At 40.8% G+C, this 21,474-nt stretch overlaps 1 protein-coding gene across 12 annotated transcripts in view; it reads right to left on the bottom strand.

Annotated features, from left to right (window-relative positions):
- Positions 1 to 21,474, bottom strand: part of foxp1b (forkhead box P1b) — a 570,970-nt gene that overhangs the window by 98,510 nt on the left and 450,986 nt on the right. For all 12 annotated transcript variants that reach the window (XM_063067913.1, XM_063067910.1, XM_063067911.1 and 9 more), the window contains one exon: positions 18,814 to 18,903. In XM_063067913.1, coding sequence (XP_062923983.1) covers positions 18,814 to 18,903 — 90 coding nt within the window. The remainder of the gene's footprint in view (positions 1 to 18,813; positions 18,904 to 21,474) is intronic.

Here is a 21,474-nt window from a genome sequence, read left to right as displayed (position 1 = left end):
TCCAGCTGCCAGTAGCTTTCTGAAGTAAGAGAGATTACATTTTTAATGTGTTAAAAATTTCTTTCCATAACAACGCAAGTATTTCTCTAATATGCAAACCAAATTATGCAATATGTGGATTGGCTACTCTTGGTCCTATTGGTAGTCTTGCATTGAAAATCATCCCTAAAAATGGGAGAATTATTGGATTGATCTTATTACAGTGGAAAAGTTCCACGCCATAACTATAATCCATGTTCTATCTGGCATATAAAGATATACAACATGGAAACAAGCCATTTGGCCAACAACATCCATGTCAAGTAATGGGACTCCATCTGTGTATCTCACATCTTCCAGCACTTCCCTGTAGCCTTCTACAGTTTAGGTGCTTATCTGGACACCTCATAAATGCCGTCAGTGATTCTGTTTCCAGCACTCTTGCCATCGGTGTGTTCCAGGTACTCGCTATTCTCCAGGTGAAAAGGGTGTTCAAAATACCTCTAAGTCTCCTGCTCCTTATCCTAAATCTATATCCTTTTATTTTCCTCTGATACAGGAAAAGACTTCCTGCAGTCAACCCTACCTATACCCTTCAATCTTGCATATATCAATCGTGTCCTCTTTTAGCCACTTCTGCTCCAGGAAAAGGAGACCTAGCTTCTCCAATATCACCTGGTACCTGAAAATCTCTATCTTAGGCAACACCTTGGTCAGACACTTCTGCACCCTCTCCTGCTCTATTACATCTATCCTAAGAGTGTGTTGACCAGAATCACACGTGGTAGTCAAGCTGAGGTCTGACCAATGTTTTATAAAGTTCTGTATCATAGAAACATAGAAAATAGGTGCAGAAGTAGGCCATTCGGCCCTTCGAGCCTGCACCGCCATTTATTATGATCATGGCTGATCATCCAACTCAGAACCCCGCCCCAGCCTTCCCTCCATACCCCCTGACCCCTGTAGCCACAAGGGCCATATCTAACTCCCTCTTAAGTATAGCCAATGAACTGGCCTCAACAGTTTCCTGTGGCAGAGAATTCCACAGATTCACCACTGTATCCAAATGCACCAACCAATGGAAGGCAAGCATCTTGTATGACTTCTTAGCCATATGACCTACCTGCATGCCACCTTCAAGGATCTTTAAACTTGCATGGAAAGGTCCTTCTGTTCGTCAGTGCTCCCTAAGACCTTATCAGTCATGGGCTATGTCTGAGCGTCATTAGTAATTCCAAAATACATTACCTCACGTTTATCAGGATTAAACCCCATCCGCAATTTCTTAGCCCGTTTGATCAGGATATTGATATCACTTTGTAGCCTAAGACTATCCTTCACACTGACAACTAATCTAAATTTCTTCTGTAAGCTTACTGACCACGCGCCTAGGTGCGACTCAAGTAGCAGCAGTACTCTCAATGGATACGATTAAATATTCCCGTTTCAGCCTGATACAGCTAAAAAGCACAACTGCTTCCAAGGTCAGTACTGTCAACAAAGATGTGTTAGTGTGTTTAAACAAATCATCGATGCTTAAAACCGACGGAAACAATACCGATTGTGGTTAGAAATGCCCACGGAGGAAGTATGGGTGTAGATCAGAATTACAAGTGCGTTTAAGGAAACGGGGTTTTAAACTCCCTATACCGACTATCTTGCTGGCGAACATACAGTCTCTGGTGAATAAAATCGATGATTTCAGAGCCAGGGTGCTAAATCAAAGGGACATTAGGACCATGTGTGTCTTTTGTTTCACAGAATCCTAGTTAACCCCTTCCGTACTGGATACAGCAATCCAGATCAACGGGTTTACTATACACAGTCAGAATAGATCTATAGAGTCTCTCAAAAGCAAAGGTGGAGGAGTATGCCTCATGATCAACTCTTCTTGGTGCATAAATATATCAGTGCTGTCCCAATTCTGCTCACCAGACCTGGAATATCTAGCAGTAAAGTGCCGTCCTTTTTACCTACTACGGGAGCCCTCTGAGGTCATTTTGGTAGCAGTTTACATTCCACCTCAGGCCAATGTCAAGCAGGCTTTAGATGATCTGAGTAATGGGATCAATATGCACAAAACAGCGCACCCTAACGCCTTCACCATCGTTTCGGGAGATTTTAACCAGGCCAGTCTGAAAAAAAATCACTAAGCAACTACCATCAACAGATCACTTGCAATACCTGAGGAGACAACTCACTGGACCATTGTTATAGCACCATCAAGAATGCCTGCTGTGCTATTTCACACCCTCACTTCAGGAAGTCTGATCACCTGGCTGTACTTCTACTCCCTGAGTATAGGCAGAGACTGAAGACTGCAGCACCAGATGTGAGGACCAAGTAGGTATGGACAAGGAAAGCACAGGAGTGCCTACAGGACTGCTTTGAATCAGTGGACTGGACTGTATTCAGGGATTCATCTTCGAACCTCGAGGAGTATGCTGCAGTTGTTACTGACTTCATTAAAACCTGTGTGGAAGAGTGTGTACATTCCCAAACCATAAGCCGTGGATGAACCAGGAGGTACATCGTCTACTGAAGGCTAGATCTGTGGCATTCAAGTCCGGCAACCCAGGCCTGTACCAGAAAAGCAGGTATGATTTGCAGAGGGCTATTTCAAGGGCGAAGAGACAATTTTGAACAAGGCGACATCGGATGCATGACATCTCTGGCAGGGTCTGCAAGACATTACTTCCTACAAAGCGAAACCCAATAGCATGAATGGCAGCAATGCTTCACTGTCAAATGAACTCAATGTCTTCTATGCACACTTTGAAAGGGAGAACACAACTACAGCTGTGAAGATCCCTGCTGCACCTGATGAACCTGTGATCTCCGTCTCAGAGGCCGATGTCAGACTGTCTTTAAAGAGAGTCAACCCTCGCAAGGCGGAAGGTCCCGATGGAGTACCTGGTATGGCTCTGAAAACCTGTGCCAACCAACTAGCAGGAGTATTCAAGGACATTTCCAACCTCTCACTGCTACGGGCAGAAGTTCCCACTTGCTTCAAAAAGGCAACAATTATACCAGGGCTTAGGAAGAATAACATGGGCTGCCTTAATGACTATCGCCCAGTAGCACTCACACCGACAGTGATGAAATGCTTTAAGAGGTTGGTCATGACTACACTGAACTCCTGCCTCAGCAAAGAGCTGGACCCATTGCAATTTGCCTATCGCTACAATAGGTCAACGGCAGACGCAATCTCATTGGCTCTCCACACATCTTTAGACCACCTGGACAACACAAACACCTACGTCAGGATGCTGTTCATCGACTATAGCTCGGCATTTAATACCATCATTCCCACAATCCTGATTTTGCAGAACCTGAGCCTCTGTACCTCCATCTGCAATTGGATCCTTGACTTCCTAACCGGAAGACCATAATCTGTGCGGACTGGTGGTAATATATCCTCCTCGCTGACGATCAACACTGGTGCACCTCAAGGGTGTGTGCTTAGCCCACTGCTCTACTCTCTACACACACATGACTGTGTGGCTAGGCACAGCTCAAATACGATCTATAAATTTGCTGATGATACAACCATTGTTGGTAGAATCTCAGGTGGTGACAAGAAGGCATACAGGAGTGAGATATGCCAACTAGTGGAATGGTGCCACAGCAACAACCTGGCACTCAACGTCAGTAAGACGAAAGAGCCGATTATGGACTTCAGGAAGGGTAAGACGAAGGAACACATACCAATCCTCATCGGGGGATCAGAAGTGGAGAGAGTGAGCACCTTCAAGTTCCTGGGTGTCAAGATCTCTGAGGATCTAACCTCGTCCCAACCTATCGATGTAGTTATAAAGAAAGCAAGACAGCGACTATACTTTATTAGGAGTTTGAAGAGATTTGGCATGTCAACAAATACACTCAAAGACATCTGTAGTTGTACTGTGGAGAGCATTCTGACAGGTTGCATCACTGTCTGGTATGGAGGGGCTACTGCACAGGATCGAAAGAAGCTGCAGAAGGTTGTAAATCTAGTCAGCTCCATCTTGGGTACTAGCCTACAAAGTACCCAGGACATCTTCAGGGAGCGGTGTCTCAGAAAGGCAGCGTCCATTATTAACGACCTCCAGCACCCAGGGCATGCCCTTTTCTCACTGATACCATCAGATAGGAGGTACAGAAACCTGAAGGCACACACTCAGCGATTCAGGAACAGCTTCTTCCCCTCTGCCATCTGATTCCTAAATGGACTTTGAATCTTTGGCCACTATCTCACTTTCTTTTCAATATACAGTATTTCTGTTTTTGCACGTTTTTAAAAAATCTATTCTATATATATATATATATATAATTGATTTACTTATTTATTATTATTATTTTTGCTCTGTTAGATCATGTATTGCATTGAACTGCTGCTGCTAAGTTAACAAATTCACGGCACATGCTGGTGATAATAAACCTGATTCTGATTCCAACATCTATATCATTCATATGCATGACAAACAGCAAAACCTCAGGCTCAATCTCTGTAGAGTATCTCTTGTCATAAGCATCCAATCACAGAAAATAACCTTCTACCTACAGCCTCAGTCTCCTATTGTCAAGCGAATAATGAATCCAATTTGCGAACTTCACCTGGATCCTAACCTTTTGAGTCAATTTCCCATTTGAATCCAGATGAAGGGTATCAACTTGAAATGCTACTTGTTATTACCCTCCACAGATGCTGCCTGACCTGCCAAGTTCCTCCAGCACCTGTATAATGCTGCTGATTCCAGCATCTGTAACCTCAAGACACAAGTGATTGCAAATGTAGGTCCTGCAGCATACAGGATTCAGCCAAAACACTGACAAATCCTTTCCTTCCACAGATGCTGCTCAACACACTGAGTTCCTCCAACAGATTATATGCTTCTGCAGTCTCTTAAGTCTTCAATGTGGGACTTGTATAAGGCCTTACTTATGTCAATGTAAACAATGTGGCACTGCCCTCATTGTTCAGCAGAGATCTATCCTTGATAATCAGTTCCTCCTACCCTTTCCAAGTGATTGTAATCGTGCAACCTTTTCTCAGTGAATTTGAGACTAAACGGATACCCTAAAAAAAGCAATAAGTATTGTGATGTACAATTACTTTGTGTCCACAATTTCAAAACTTCAACAGATGACTTGATTTTATTACTATTTAGCACCTGTCAAAGCCACCCTGGTGGGCATGGGCTGTTGTGGGTGTAGCAGCTGGAGAAGACCTTAAAGAATAACACAAAATGGAAGTGAGGAGATGTAAATATTTTCAGATATGACACTGGCGATTTTGGTGGTGGTGCAAGATATTATGTTTTGCAAAGGACTACATGGCCCTTCAGACATTCACTCAGAGGGCATGGTGATCGATACCAGGAATCAGACTCGAAGACCACGTATCTAGTGCAACAAGAAATTCAATAATCTTGCAAGCACTGGTAATGTTGCTGAATGCAGCTTCAAAATCCTTATTCAACCAATTCGCCACTGATTTCAGATTTATACACCTATTGCTCATCTACTATCAATCACGATTTATAACCAACACTTTATTTTCAATTTTACCCCTACACACCTAGTGTTGTTGCATTCCTGATACCTACATTTCCCAGCTGGATCACATCAGCCCTAAACAAATATATCAACTAAGAATACACCTCCCATTCTTCAGATGTTAGATATGCAGTTATCTTCATTAATACATGATCAGTACAATTCACAAGCACACAGTTCAATCAGTTGAACCCCCATAACTTACAATGAACACTACGTTGACAAATTGTGCAGCTAAATAAGATGCTGAGCTCCAGGATTACACATTAAGTCATATATAAATAAGGCAAAATTGACAGTGTCCAAATATAAAGGCACCAGGAAATAAAAGCAGAAAATGCTGGAAACACTCAGCTTGTCAGGCATCATGATTCACATTATAGAAATTGTCGCTAACTGTTACTGAGCTGTTTCTCAGTTCAGAATTACACTGTTTCATTCAGCATAGAATCATTCAGGTCTGTCTGATACGAAGTTGTGCCTTGTGCAAATTTTAAAGGTGACACTTGATATTCAAAGGAGATGGTACTTACTACAGACAATGAAAGTCAAAAAATTCCTTCAGGACAGGTTGTATTTTGATGAGAGAAAATGTTTTAATGTGCATTAATAGTAAAAGGATAGTCAGAGGAAGAGTGGATTCTATTACAGGAGATCTTCTTGTGAATGTTGGGTATCATGTAAGGCCTTTTCACCTGCCTTCGGTAGAGAGAGGCTATAAATACAGCAGTAAAGGAGGATAAAAATAGACAGAGGAAGAACCTCTAGAAAATAAGCTTTTTGTAGCTCCAAGTCTGCATGCTACATAATCAGATTCCTATGGAAAATCTAAGGTAACTGAAAATAGGAAACACTGCACAGTTGCACAGTCCACAATTTTCATTTAAAGTCCTCCATACGTCAGGTACAATAATAAATTAACAAATTTCACGACACATGCCATTGATTCTGATATATGGAGGATTCTTGATACATGATGTTCAGTGGCGTAATCTGTATACATGGACCTCAGTATTTTTAATTTTTGAATATCCATCCTGTGCTGTCTATACTTGTATATTCTGTTTCAGTTTGACTTCAAGTCTAGGATGAACTAGTATGAGCTAAGAATCTGCTTTCATTAGGCAGCTTGCTTACCTGACCTTCCCTTAAGCCACAGAGCCAGTTCCACACCTATAAGTAGCTTCCTCTAAATCTCCCTCTATAAACTTGTGATCTTGATCATAAACCACCTTCTCCGTAGATTTGTCTACCTGACCAACAACTCCATCACTGACTAGACCTCAAGTTGGACTACCCCTACAATCAGTAATCTCACCAACCCACCTGACTATTAATTCCCTCCCATAAAACACCAGTCGCTAGGCTTTACCCTGTAACTTCAATCCATTAGTCAGCTCTACCTCACTTGTAACTTTCTGGCACACCCTTTCAGCCCATTTTGAAGGAATGGTGTTACATTTACCTTCTCCTAACTCTTTGACACCACCACGATATCCAGAGGATTGAGAGATCATGGTAAACCCTTCTGCAATTCACCTGGATCCAGTAGCTTTTTTTTTGCTTTAATCATACTTGCTGCTGATCAATTTAACTCAGTCCGCTACTACATTTCTACTACCTCTCCTTCACACTAAGATTATGGAAGCATTCCCTTCATTGGTAAAGAACAATAGACAGCACACAGTTAGTCTTCCAGCCATACCTTCTTCTATGCACAGCTCACCTTCAACCTCGACTCACACATTGATGGTGACATTTGAATTCTCCTTTAAGTTAACTTCCATTCTCTTCTCAATATTCTCCATTTGCTCACCCTTTCTATCTTCTCTCTCAGCTTATTACATACAATAAGCAACACACACATACAATAAGCAACAAAATGCTGGAGGAACTCAGCAGACCAGGCAGCATCTATGGAAAAGAGTACAGTTGATGTTATGGGCTGAGACCCTTCAGCAGGACTGGGAAGAAAGATGAGGAGCCAGAGTAAGAAAGTGGGGGCAGGAAAGGAAGAACCACAAGGTGATAAGTGAAACTGGGGTGGGGGGGGGAGAAGGGGGTGAAATAAAGTGCTGGGAAGTTGATTGGTGAAAGTGATACCGAAGGAGGAATCTGATAGGAGAGGACAGAAGGCCATGGAAGAAAAAAAAAGGGGAAGGAGCACCAAAAGGGAGTTGATGGGTAGGTACGGAGATAAGATGAGAAAGGGAAAAGGGAATGGGGAATGGTGAAGGGGGGGGGGGGGAAATTACCAGAAGTTTTAGAAATCAATGTTCGTGCCATCAGGTTGGAGGCTACCCAGACGGAATACAAGGTGTTGCTCCTCCAATCCGAGTGTGGCCCCATTGCGACAATAAGAGGAGGCCATGGACTGAAACATCAAAATATAATGGGAATGGGAAGAATGGAAGGTATTAAGCTAGGTTCTCACTGGGCTTGCTTCATAGGACTTTCTTTATCTCCGTTGTTTTCCAGAGGGTTCTGGTTTAGGTTTCCTCACCTTTCACCAACTGATATATTCCAGTTTTATCGATGATTATTTGGTTCCTCTGTCCTGGACAATTTCCTACTCATCCCATTAAAGTGAACCCTCCTTTCAATCAGGAAGCTCTACTTTGAGGTTTTCCTTGCCTCTCTCCATTACTGATCTACAGCTTATGACTGGAACATCATTGTCACTTGGTGCTCTCCCACAGGGGTATGGGCAACATGGCCCACTTCAACCCCAGAACTGGTTCTCACAATTGTAACAATTTACAAGATGTCAGAAATTAATTGATCAAGAAAATGTTCCTGCCTAAATTTCTGAATGTTCTTCCTTTCTGTGCACTTCCTGTTAAAGTGAAACCTGTCCATCTTGAAAATGTCTTGGCTATCTCTTCTCTTTCTTTCAGTTCAAGTAAAAGTTCTAGACTATCTACTTCCTTCACTGATGCTGCCTGACCTGCTGTGTTCCTCCAATGTTTTGTGTGTAGCGCCAGATTCCAACATCTGCAATCTCTTGTGTCTCCTCTTGAAAATATCCTTCCTGCTCAAAACCGCAATGCCCTAATGACCTGAAGCCACCCTACATATTCCAGTTTCTTAGCTACACATTGTTTTACCATACCTTTCTACTTCTATTCTCTCCATGGCTGAGAGAGTAATACACAGATTGAGTCCTACTTACCTTATTCTTAACGGCTGAAAATCTGATTGAACTTCCTTAGTGCCCCCTCCACACTGATTTTACAAAAGTATACCACAACTCCTGGCTCCTTCCCTTCTCCCACTCAGAATACATTATCCTGTTGTTTCGAATTAGCTTCACAGGTTAGAAGTTTAACACAGCACACCATGCAGACTCATATTCGCAGTTTGCTTAAAACGTGTGTGCTCCAAAACGGGTGAAACCCCTGTGACCAGTATGTTCCTACACTTTGCTGTTCACTACTTTACAATCATTTGCCCCATGTCACCAAATTGATGCCTACACTTCTTCAGGTCATCATCATCTCTACTTATCTGTAATAATAAATATTGATTGGAGAATGGCACACATCTTGAAAGCTTGCGCTTTTCCTGCCCTCTTGACTATGGCTGAAGAATGGTCACCTCCTGTACCATACAATCCAGGAAATTGTCAGTGTCTGTCACACACACACACACACACACACACACACACTTACTTCACAGAGTGACTCATCCTTAGAAATCTGAAAATTCAGCCTTGTCAGCCGGAGGCACTTCCTCCAAACAAGGGCCACCAAGACACGAATTGTGCTTAAATTGTCACGTGACTCAGGAATTGTAGGCAGGATCTGAAAAATCTTTTATTTCTTGACTGTTCTCATTTTTGATACGCTTGTTAATTTGTTTCCCTGATTGTATTCCTCCACATGTTGTAAACATTGCCTCACTTTGAAGTTTTAAGTTTATTAGAGGTTAAAGAATCATTAATTTATTGTTAATTTAAGTTTGCATATTTCTTTTAGTGCCTCTCGTCCTACTTCAATGATTTCCCTTACTCAAATTACCAGTATTTATGGTGAGTCTAAGTTTCACCTAGTGTAAGTTGCAATCAGCGGTAAGCACATTATGAGAAATTTAACTGAGGTTTACAAAATAATAAGAGACATAGATAAAATGAGTAGGAAAGAGCTATTTCTCTTAGAAAGGTAATTAGCTAGAGAGAGCCAACTTGAGAAAATAGAGGAATTAAAGGGAAATTGCTGAATAAGATTCTCAGCCGAAGAGAGGGGTGCGCAGGGGACCCAGTGAGTGAAACAAAGGTGTAGGCATATACCCAAAATACATTAAGAAAAGTTCCAAGATTAACATTTCATACACTAAAACCTAAAGGCAATGGGATCATCAATATGGGAATAGACTGAGTAGCTCTTCCTTGTCTGCTGTGCATTCAATACTCCAAATGGCTTTGTTCTATGCTATAAGAAACAGTACAGTCATTAAAAACTTTTAGGAAGTGATAAATAGTATGAAGGAACACATTCATGAATAATGGAATTTGTGACAACATAGCAAGATTATTAAACAATTTAACAGGAAACAGATTTGGTAAAAACTATTAATTACATCAAGATTACTGAAAATTACACCCACGAAAAATTGTTCATCTCATATGCCAAAAATAGTTTTCTCAACAATTATATGTGTGGTGTATATGATACATGATCAGCTACTAAATATAAACTCATGCAAATTCCATTGTGATCTACTGATCGATCAGTAGAATATTTGCTGAAGCTTTTATCTTTTTGACCACATTCTACAACTAAAGTTCTGGGTACTGAGTCAAAGCAAGAATAAAAAACAGACATAACTAGATTCATCAACACTCTCATCTTCCTACTCTCAACGGCAAGAAATTAAAGCTGCTGATTAAGTTATTATCATCACTGAATTGGTGACAGTTTAGGGACATAATAATGTGTTGCAAATTTCCTTTAAAATCTCTAATTAAATGTTGGAAAATTGACAGTTCTCAGCTTGTTTAGTTTATAAAGGAATGCAGTTTCTGTTTTATTTGAAATAAAACATTTCTGTACCGGGGCCACAAAGAATCAAAGATTAAAGTACATTTATTATCAAAGAATGTATAAATTGTACAACCTTAAGGTTTGTTTGCTTACAGGTAACCATAAAGCAAGAAACCCAAAAAAAACAATTAAAAAAATAAAAGACTAACACCCGTTGTGCAAGAAAAGTCGGGGGGGGGGGGGACACAAATCATACGAACAATTGAAGCAAGCAGTAATGAGATCAGATCTACCATTCACCCTAAATGAGTTAACTACAAACTCCGCAAATTTAAGGATTACACTTTGCACTTACACTCCCACTCAACTTTATTTGCTGTGGGAAACACAGTTATGGGTTTGTTGATGGGCGCAACACCTAATTGTCTTTGCAAGTAAAATTTATGTCCCATTCCATGTAATTAAACAGGGAACAGTTTTGGGTTTTTTTTTGGATCAGCAAGGCTGAATTGGTTAAAAACAAAAGACTGCTGATGCTGGAACTATGTAAAAAATAAACCCTGAAAAAACTGGGCATACTGAACAGGTCAGGTAACGTTGTGACTTGAAAGGTTAATTATGTTTCTTTTTCTATAGATCCTGCCTGACCTGCTGAGTATTTCCAGCATTTGTGCTTTTATTTCAAAAAGCATTAACTGTTAAACAGAGGATCTAAATCTAAAGGCACTTTGATTGTGGTCTGTTACTAAAAAATCATATAATACAAATTGACCTTGCATACAGAAAGACAAATTAAACTGGGGCTGGGATCAGCACCAGTGGAGATGCAATAGCATTAGCAAGGAAATTCTGGGTGAGTTGTTGTGGTGGTGAAGGTGGGGGATTCAAGATTTGACTTCACTACGATTGCCAAGGAGGAAGGATCAGCTGCATAGTACAGCGTGAGAAAGGGAGAGAGGAGTCAAGTCGGCCATACAATCGGTAGCTGAAAATGAGGATATACAAAGTGTTTATTTGTACGTGGCAGTTTGGGTGGAGTGGAGCTAGTTTAATTGGGTGCATTTATTAGCAGTTGGAGGGCAAGGTTGGTTGGATTGAGTCATCGTGAGGCAGTCAGTAGTTGAGTTTGGGAACATAATCTAAAGTTGGGGCAGAAGGGATTGTGTAAGTAGAAAATAGTTGCATATGAGTCTCACGGTAAGAGTCCTGACTTTGGGGTATAGTAAGGGGCACAGTATACCCCAAGCATACACAAATAAATAATCACTTAAGGGGATCTACCTGCTATGCTGGTCTGGGCAGTCAGGCTCCCTATATGGGGTGGTAAATTGGATCAGTAAGTATGCAGATGATATGTGGAGTTGTGGATAATGAAGTAGGTTTTCAAAGCTTGCAGAGAGATTTAGGCCATTTAGAAGAGTGGGCTGAAAGATGGCAGATGGAGTTTAATGCTGAAAAATGTGAGGTGTTACATTTTGGTAGGACTAATCAAAATAGGACATGCATGGCAAATGGGAGGGCATTGAAGAATGCAGTAGAACAGAGGGATCCAGGAATAATGGTGCATAGTTCCCAGAAGGTGGAATCTCATGTGGATAGGGTGGTGAAGAAAGCCTTTGGTATGCTGGCCTTCATAAATCGGAGCATTGAGTATAGGAGTTGGGATGTAATGTTGAAATTGTACAAGGCATTGGTGAGGCCAAATTTGCAGTATTGTGTACAGTTTTGGTCACCAAATTATAGGAAAGATGTCAACAAAATAGAGAGAGTACAGAGAAGATTTACTAGAATGTTACCTGGGTTTCATCTCCTAAGTTACAGAGAAAGGTTGAACAAGTTGGGCCTTTATTCTTTGGAATGTAGAAGGTTGAGGGGGGACTTAATAGAGGTATTTAAAATGATGAGGGGGATAGATAGAGTTGACGTGGATAGGCTTTTTTCATTGAGAGTGGGGGAGATTCAAACAAGAGGACATGAATTGAGAGTTAAAGGGCAAAAGTTTAGGGGTAACATGAGGGGGAACTTCTTTACTTAGAGAGTAGTAGCTGTGTGGAACGAGCTTCCAGCAGAAATGGTTGAGGCAGGTTCGATGTTATCGTTTAAAGCTAAATTGGATAGATATATGGACAGGAAAGGAATGGAGGGTTATGGGCTGAGTGCAGGTCGGTGGGACTAGGTGAGAGTAAGAGTTTGGCACGGACTAGAATGGCTGAGATGGCCTGTTTCCGTGCTGTAATTGTTATATGGTTATATAAGTTACAACGAGAAAGGCTTTAGAGGTGCTGCAAAGGCCTGCTTCTGCAAGTAATGTAAGCTAAGTGTGTGTAACTGGAGAACCATAGAACCATAGAAACTACAGCACAGAAACAGGCCCTTCGGCCCTTCTTGGCTGTGCCGAACCATTTTCTGCCTAGTCCCACTGACCTGCACACGGACCATATCCCTCCATACACCTCCCATCCATGTATCTGTCCAATTTATTCTTAAATGTTAAAAAAGAACCCGCATTTACCACCTCGTCTGGCAGCTCATTCCATACTCCCACCACTCTCTGTGTGAAGAAGCCCCCCTTAATGTTCCCTTTAAACTTTTCCCCCCTCACCCTTAACCCATGTCCTCTGGTTTTTTTCTCCCCTTGCCTCAGTGGAAAAAGCCTGCTTGCATTCACTCTATCTATACCCATCATAATTTTATATACCTCTATCAAATCTCCCCTCATTCTTCTACACTCCAGGGAATAAAGTCCCAACCTATTCAACCTTTCTCTGTAACTGAGTTTCTCAAGTCCCGGCAACATCCTTGTAAACCTTCTCTGCACTCTTTCAACCTTATTTATATCCTTCCTGTAATTTGGTGACCAAAACTGAACACACTACTCCAGATTCGGCCTCACCAATGCCTTATACAACCTCATCATAACATTCCAGCTCTTATACTCAATACTTTGATTAATAAAGGCCAATGTACCAAAAGCTCTCTTTACGACCCTATCTACCTGTGACGACACTTTTAGGGAATTTTGTATTTGTATTCCCAGATCCCTCTGTTCCACTGCACTCCTCAGTGCCTTACCATTAACCCTGTATGTTCTATGTTGGTTTGTCCTTCCAACGTGCAATACCTCACACTTGTCAGTATTAAACTCCATCTGCCATTTTTCAGCCCATTTTTCCAGCTGGTCCAAGTCCCTCTGCAGGCTCTGAAAACCTTCCTCACTGTCTACTACACCTCCAATCTTTGTATCATCAGCAAACTTGCTGATCCAATTTACCACATTATCATCCAGATCATTGATATAGATGACAAATAACAATGGACCCAGCACTGATCCCTGTGGCACACCACTAGTCACAGGCCTCCACTCAGAGAAGCAATTCTCTACCACCACTCTCTGGCTTCTTCCATCGAGCCAATGTCTAATCCAATTTACCACCTCTCCATGTATACCTAGCGACTGAATTTTCCTAACTAACCTCCCATGCGGGACCTTGTCAAAGGCCTTACTGAAGTCCATGTAGACAATATCCACTGCCTTCCCTTCATCCACTTTCCTGGTAACCTCCTCGAAAAACTCCAACAGATTGGTCAAACATGACCTGCCACGCACAAAGCCATGTTGACTTTCCCTAATAAGCCCCTGTCTATCCAAATGTTTGTAGATTCTGTCTCTTAGTACTCCCTCCAATAACTTACCTACTACTGACGTTAAACTCACCGGCCTATAATTTCCCGGATTACTTTTCGATCCTTTTTTAAACAACGGAACAACATGAGCCACTCTCCAATCCTCCAGCACTTCACCCGTAGACAGCGACATTTTAAATATTTCCCCCAGGGCCCCCGCAATTTCAACATTAGTCTCCTTCAAGGTCCGAGGGAACACTCTGTCAGGTCCCGGGGATTTATCCACTTTAATTTTCCTCAAGACAGCAAGCACCTCTTCCTTTTCAATATGTACAGTTTCCATGGTCTCACTACTTGATTCCCTCAATTCTATAGATTTCATGCCAGCTTCCATAGTAAATACAGACGCAAAAAACCTATTTAAGATCTCCCCCATTTCCTTTGGTTCCGCACAAAGCCGACCACTCTGATCTTCAAGAGGACCAATTTTATCCCTTACAATCCTTTTGCTCTTAATATACTTGTAAAAGCTCTTTGGATTATCCTTCACTTTGACTGCCAAGGCAACCTCATGTCTTCTTTTTGCCCTCCTGATTTCTTTCTTAAGTATTTTCTTGCACTTCTTATACTCCTCAAGCACCTGATTTACCCCCTGTTTCCTATACATTTCATACAACTCCCTCTTCTTCTTTATCAGAGTGCAATATCCCTTGAGAACCAAGGTTCCTTATTCCTATTCAATTTGCCTTTAATCCTGACAGGAACATACAAACTCTGCACTCTCAAAATTTTCCCTTTGAAGGCTTCCCACCTACCAATCACATCTCTGCCAGAGAACAACCTGTCCCAATCCACGCTTTTTAGATCCTTTCTCATTTCTTCAAATTTGGCCTTCTTCCAGTTCAGAACCTCAACCTTAGGACCAGATCTATCCTTGTCCATGATCAAATTGAAACTAATGGTGTTATGATCACTGGAACCAAAGTGCTCCCCTACACAGACTTCTGTCACTTGCCCTAATTCGTTTCCTAACAGGAGATCCAATATTGCATCCCCTCTAGTTGGTCCCTCTATATACTGATTTAGAAAACTTTCCTGAACACATTTTACAAACTCTAAACCATCTAGACCCCTAACAGTTTGGGAGTTCCAATCAATGTATGGAAAATTAAAATCCCCTACCACCACAACTTTATGTTTCCTGCAGTTGCCTGCTATCCCTCTGCAGATTTGCTCTTCCAAGTCTCGTTGACTATCGGGTGGTCTGTAATACAATCCCACTAATGTGGCCATACCTTTCCTGTTTCTCAGCTCCACCCATAAGGACTCAGTAGACAAGCCCTCTAATCTGTCCTGCCTGAGCACTGCTGTAATATTTTCCCTAACAAGCAATGCTACTCCCCCACCTTTCATTCCTCTGCCTCGATCACATCTGAAACATCAGAACCCTGGAATATTAAGCTGCCAGTCCTGCCCCTCCTGTAGCCAAGTTTCACTAATTGCTACAACATCATAATTCCACGTGTCAATCCACGCCCTCAACTCATCCGCCTTCCCCGCAATACTCCTAGCATTGAAATATATACACCTCAGAAGATTTTTACCACCACTCACAACCTTTCTATCAGCGGATTTGCTTAAACTTTCAACATCATTTATTTTCACCCCAGCCACACTGTCAGCTCTGGCACTCTGGTTCTCATCCCTCTGCAAATCTAGTTTAAAGCCTCCCCAATAGCACTAACAAACCTCCCTGAAAGGATATTGGTCCCCCCTGTGGTTCAAGTGTAACCCGTCTCTTATGAAGTGTCAACCAGATATATCTTACACATCATTGAATGTGACTGTACATGCCAGGGCTTCTCCATGCATGACCCTTGCAATCACATGGAGAACCAAGGTATTTCAATCTCTAGTTAAACGCTACTCCTTAACTTAAATAGATAAGGAAAGATACCAGGGATACTGACTGATACAAAGACATGGTTTCAGTTTCAGTTTTTTCCCCAATCAATTATGCTTTATATTAAAATAAGATTTCATATTTAATGGAAGGCCTTCTACAGCTCCATGATGACATAATCAAACCTGGGTCAAACGCTAAAAAATTCAAGTACCTTTCCTGATACAAAACCTGGATTACTTTCTGATACTGTTTCTAAACACTGGTGGAGGAAAGATGTGCTTGCTTCAGATGGATGAATGACCATTGGTTTGGATGTGGTACTTTTGTCTCTATCTCAAAAACTGGATTCAAGCACAACTAAATAGAAGACTAGTATTTTACAAAGATATTCATGTCTGAGCAATGAAGCTGCTGCCTCCCCCCCCACCCACCCCAAGTCCAGTACAGTCTATGGTGGTGAGGCTGTCGAGCTTTGGTTCTTAAATGGGATGGTTGGAAGCCACCAATGAAAAATTGATGTCATTTAGAAATACTTAGCCACTTACTCCACCAGACCAACGAAAATGGTAAGTCTCAAATGTACCTTCCTGTTTCTAGACTTGTCTGAAGCCAGTGTCTTAATTGGCTGATTTTGAGTAACTTTCACCAGCTAAAAAGTTGGACGTGGAGATGAGTATGGAGTTTAATGCAAGCATTTTAATAAACCCCACTGCCCAATTTCTGTTGCATTTTCCTGCTACCCCCACGAAGCATGTGTAACATAAGCTGAATTGGATTGTGCCCCAAAACAGCTACTGTCCACTTTCCAGACACTAATACCTCACCTGGGTTCCCCCCAGGGCAGAACACAACGGATGGTTAGAAATAACACCATGATACATCAATATCATCTGCCTGTAGAGAAATAAGGAGACAATAGCATAATTTTTTCCTCTTATCTACAACTATAATATTACTTTCTGTCAATTAACAACTAAGCAGCAATTTCCCCCACTGCCTCCAACACCATCAGTTGTTGACAGTGGGAAGAAGAGGGGAAGGGAAGGGGCAGCAAAGCAAGTGCGCAAGAATAAAGTTACAATGTTGGCTACTATACAGACAAAACTTTTATACAGATTTCCTGCAATAATTATCTGATTGATGCAAAGATAATACTGTGCTGTAACTACAATAAATGGAAGGAAATTATCTACCATTCAGATATTTACCATAATTTATAACAAACCATGATGATGTTATCTAGACTATGCTAATAATTATGGAATGTAAATTAAAGTATTAGCTACAGCAGTTAAATATCTTTCAGCCCATGTATTGTATTTTAGATTATGTGCCATTAGCCAAACTGTTCACTTCAATGTGGTATTTATCTGGATTCACTGTTGTGTGCTGTTCCATTTTAACACTATATTCTTGTGGATAGGAAAATTCAAATCAGTATTTTATAAATGAGAAGTCAGGATGTAAAATGTACAAGACCCATTGTTAGAGAAAAAAATTTGAAGTACCAAGCATGCTGCCAAACTGTACTCCCCACCCAGTTATCAAACACAGGATACAACGAGGTTTGTTTACTTCTTACAATTGAATGCATACCAAAAAGGTCCCTGCACAGCTCTGTTGTCAGGTCAATAATTAGTGTCAAAATACTGAAATATCCGGATAAACTTGTACCTCACTTCCCTCCCTCAAATACTTGTCAAGGGTCTACTTTCCTTCCCGAGGTTACTCCCCATTAGTGTTATGTAAATTGTCAGTTGTGCAGATTCTTGATTATGGTTGCAGGAGTAACCCTTCAGATCTACAATTACACTTTAAGCACATAGAACAGCTTTGATGAATGGAGAATACAGCCCACGTGAATATTTCACGACAGTGTGCTCCAACAAAACATAACTGTACTCCATGCTGCTAACTCAGCAGATCAAATTATAGGTTAACACAATATGACATAATCAAGAAAAACACAATGCCTAACATTTGATAATGACAGAAGCTTTTATTGCTAGGCTTCAAATAGAGTGGTAAGGATTAAAAAAAACCTTTGATGCCTTTTAAAAGAAAGCTATATAAAGTAACAACAGGGGGTTATGGCTTGTAAACCACAGGAGAAAAGCTAAGTAATTCCTATTCCACTTTTGATGGCTGTTAGAAATTCTATTTAAAAAAAATCACCAGAAGGAGAAAATCTCATGAGGTTACTCATATCCTGCAATCATGCATAATGCGCTTCAAAAGTTGGTTTTCTACCAATTCTGTTGATCAATTTCATCTCTTTCAGACTCTTTTTTTCCTATCATGTTTACATCTGAGGTGACTCAGTGACAAGTCCTGCATAGGCATGAGCTGTAGATCTGTCATGTTGATTTATGAGTGCATCAAACTACAACTTGTCCAAACTGAAGCCCACGGTTCATTAATTAGAGTATTGTGACTTTAAAGACTATATTCAGAATGTAAGATTTTAGTATTTGCCTTATATGCTCTGAAATGTGCATCTCAAAGGAAAAACTGAAATTTGTCTATCTTATGACAACGCAATAATCATTCCTTTGTCCATCGTGAAGACTGCATCCCCAAGTCATTAATGCACACTGAACTGCAGCTGATGAGTGAGCCTCTCTGAATTAGAATACAGAAAGGAAACAAAGCTGAGAAACTACTGGAAAGCCTTCACTACAGGCATATCTCACAATCACATATCTCTCCTCTCTCTGCCATTTCCATTTTAATTACCTTTTATTATTTATCAATATGTATATATAAATATAGGGACATACATACCTCTTTAGCTGATTTCCCAGCATGTTGTTGCTGTAGAAGTTGAAGATGCAACTGTTCCTGCTGTTTCTTATAAAATTCCTGAAGCTGTTGCTGTTGTGAAAAACAAAAAAATTAGAAAAAAATAAACATTCAAAAACATTTTCCCCACCATGACATCAACTTCCAATGTGAAAAGAGATACGCAGGCACATCCTCTTATCAACACTTACCCGACCTTTTGGATTGAAGCGTGCCAATAAATCCCTCAGTGTATGAACTATTCTTAGTATTACCATTTCAAAACTAATTTTTAAAATGAACTGATGAAAACATGCCATTTTCCACACTAGGTAATTAAAATATGGCAAGATGTGACCTTTGTCTGTATGAAGAAAGCCAAAAAAATGTCCTTGCTGAGAATACATGGTTATTCACAGACCAGTCAATGTAATAATTCAAGGGAGTAATTATTAGCAATTTTCCAAACAGGTCACTCAAAAGTGATCCGTAAGCAAGAGCAGTCAACCTCCTCTAATATATCGAGCACAAGGGCAGAGCGCCAGAATTAGTTGCGTTATTTCAGGAGCTGTCTCAATGAGAAAAAACAAATTCAATTAAAATCTGCAGTTGACAAAAGCTCCATTTTTGCAGTGATGTTAAGTCACTTTTCAGAATTACATTTATTTTCACTGACATAAGTCTTGAACATTGTTGTTTTCTGGCAGCATTACAAGGCATCAAATTTGCTATAAATTACAAAATAAATAAATATTGCAAAAAAGGAATAATGAAGTTCATGGGTTCATGGACTATTCAGAAATCTGATGGCAGAGGGGAAGACATTGTTCCTAAGTTGTCGAGTGTGGGTCTTCAGACTCATATACCTCATCCCCAATGGCAGTAATGAGAACAGGACATGTCCCTGATTGTGAGGTCCTGAAGCTGTCTTCGATGGTGAAGAGGGCTTGTGTCCGTGATCGAGCTGGCTGAGTCTACAAAGTTCTACAGCATTTTAGGATCCAGTTAATTTGAGGTTCTATACCAGACTGTGATGCAACCAGCCAGAAAGCATATAGAAGGGAGATTGAAAATTTAGTTGAGTTGTTTCACAACAACAACAACCTCTCTCTTGATGTCAGCAAAGACAAAGAGCTGTTTATCGACGTTAGGAGGAGGAAGCCAGAGGACCATGAGCCACTCCTCATTAGGGGAACAGTGGTGGTGAAGTTCAGTGGCTTGAAGTTATTTGGCATTAACATATCAGAAGATCTGTTCTAGCACCTCTTCGTTATTGTCATTACAGAGGCACAGCAGCACCTATACTTCCTTAGAAGTTAGTGCAGGTTCGGTACGTCTACAAAACTAAACTTGTATAGATTCATATAGGTTCATAACTGGTATGAAAAATGTGCTGACTGGCTGCATTATGGCCTGGTGTGGGAACACCAATGCCTTTGTGCAGCAAGTCATACAAAAGGTAGTGGATTCATCCCATTATATCATGGGTAAAACCCTCCCAACCACTGAGCACATCCACGTGAAACTTTGCTGTAGAAAAGCAGCATCCATCATCGAAGATCCTCACCACCCAGGCCATCCTCTTTTCTTGCTGCTGCCATCAGGTAAAAAGTACAAGTGCTTCAGGGCTTGCAGCACCAAGTTCATAAACAGTTACTATCCCTCAACCATCAGGCTCCTGAACAAAAGGGGATAACTACATTCACTCTTCTTCTGGTGTTCCCACAACTGATGGTCACACTTTAAGGACTCTTTATCTTGTTATTTCATTCTTGTTATTTATTGCTATTTATTTATAATTGCATTTGTGCAGTTTGTTGATCATTGATCCTGTTTACAGTTACTGTTCTACAGATTTGCTAAATATGCCCCAGAAAAAGAATCTCAGGGTTGTAAGTGGTGACACGTGTGTGTACTCTGATAACATATTTTCATTTGAACTTTGAATTAACTATGCCAAGAAAATGGTGGATCACAGGCAAAACTCTCCTCAACATTAAATATATTTATATGGAATGCTGCAACAAAATAGCATTCATCATCAAAAACCCTCTCCATCCCAGGTTATGCCCTGTTCTCACTATCAACATTAGAAGCCTTAGGTCCCACATCACCAGGCTCAGGAACAGTTATTACCTTCAATTATCAGGCACCTGAACCCACGTTAATGTCTTTATTCACCACTACTCTAAGCTGATTCTACAACCTACAGACTCACTTTTAAGGACTCTTTACAACTCATGTTCTCAGCACGACTTTTTATTTGCACAGTTTGTCTTCTTTTGTACATTGGTCATTTGCCAGTCTTTGTCTGCTTATGTATAGTTTTTTTCATAAATTGAGAATGCTGTCCACCATACGTCTGTAGAAATTTGCGTTTACCTTTGGTGACAAACCAATTCTCCTCAAACTCCTAATGAAACAGAGCAACTGGCATGCCTTCTTAGTGATTACATCATTGCATTCCAACCAGGATAGATACTCTAAGCCTAGGAACTTGAAGCTGTTTACACTTCCTACTGCTAACCCCTTAAAGAGTGTGTTGGGGTCTCGATCTGAAACATCGACTGTACTTCTTCCCATAGATGCTGCCTGGCCTGCTGCGTTCCACCAGCATTTTGTGTGCGTTGCTTGAATTTCCAGCATCTGCGGATTTCCTCATGA

This window comes from Mobula hypostoma, chromosome 15 (assembly GCF_963921235.1).
Source record: "Mobula hypostoma chromosome 15, sMobHyp1.1, whole genome shotgun sequence".
In the NCBI taxonomy this organism is placed as follows: Eukaryota; Metazoa; Chordata; class Chondrichthyes; order Myliobatiformes; family Myliobatidae; genus Mobula; species Mobula hypostoma.
The sequence above is the reverse complement of the archived record's forward strand: the minus strand, read 5'-3'. Positions and strand labels throughout refer to the sequence as shown.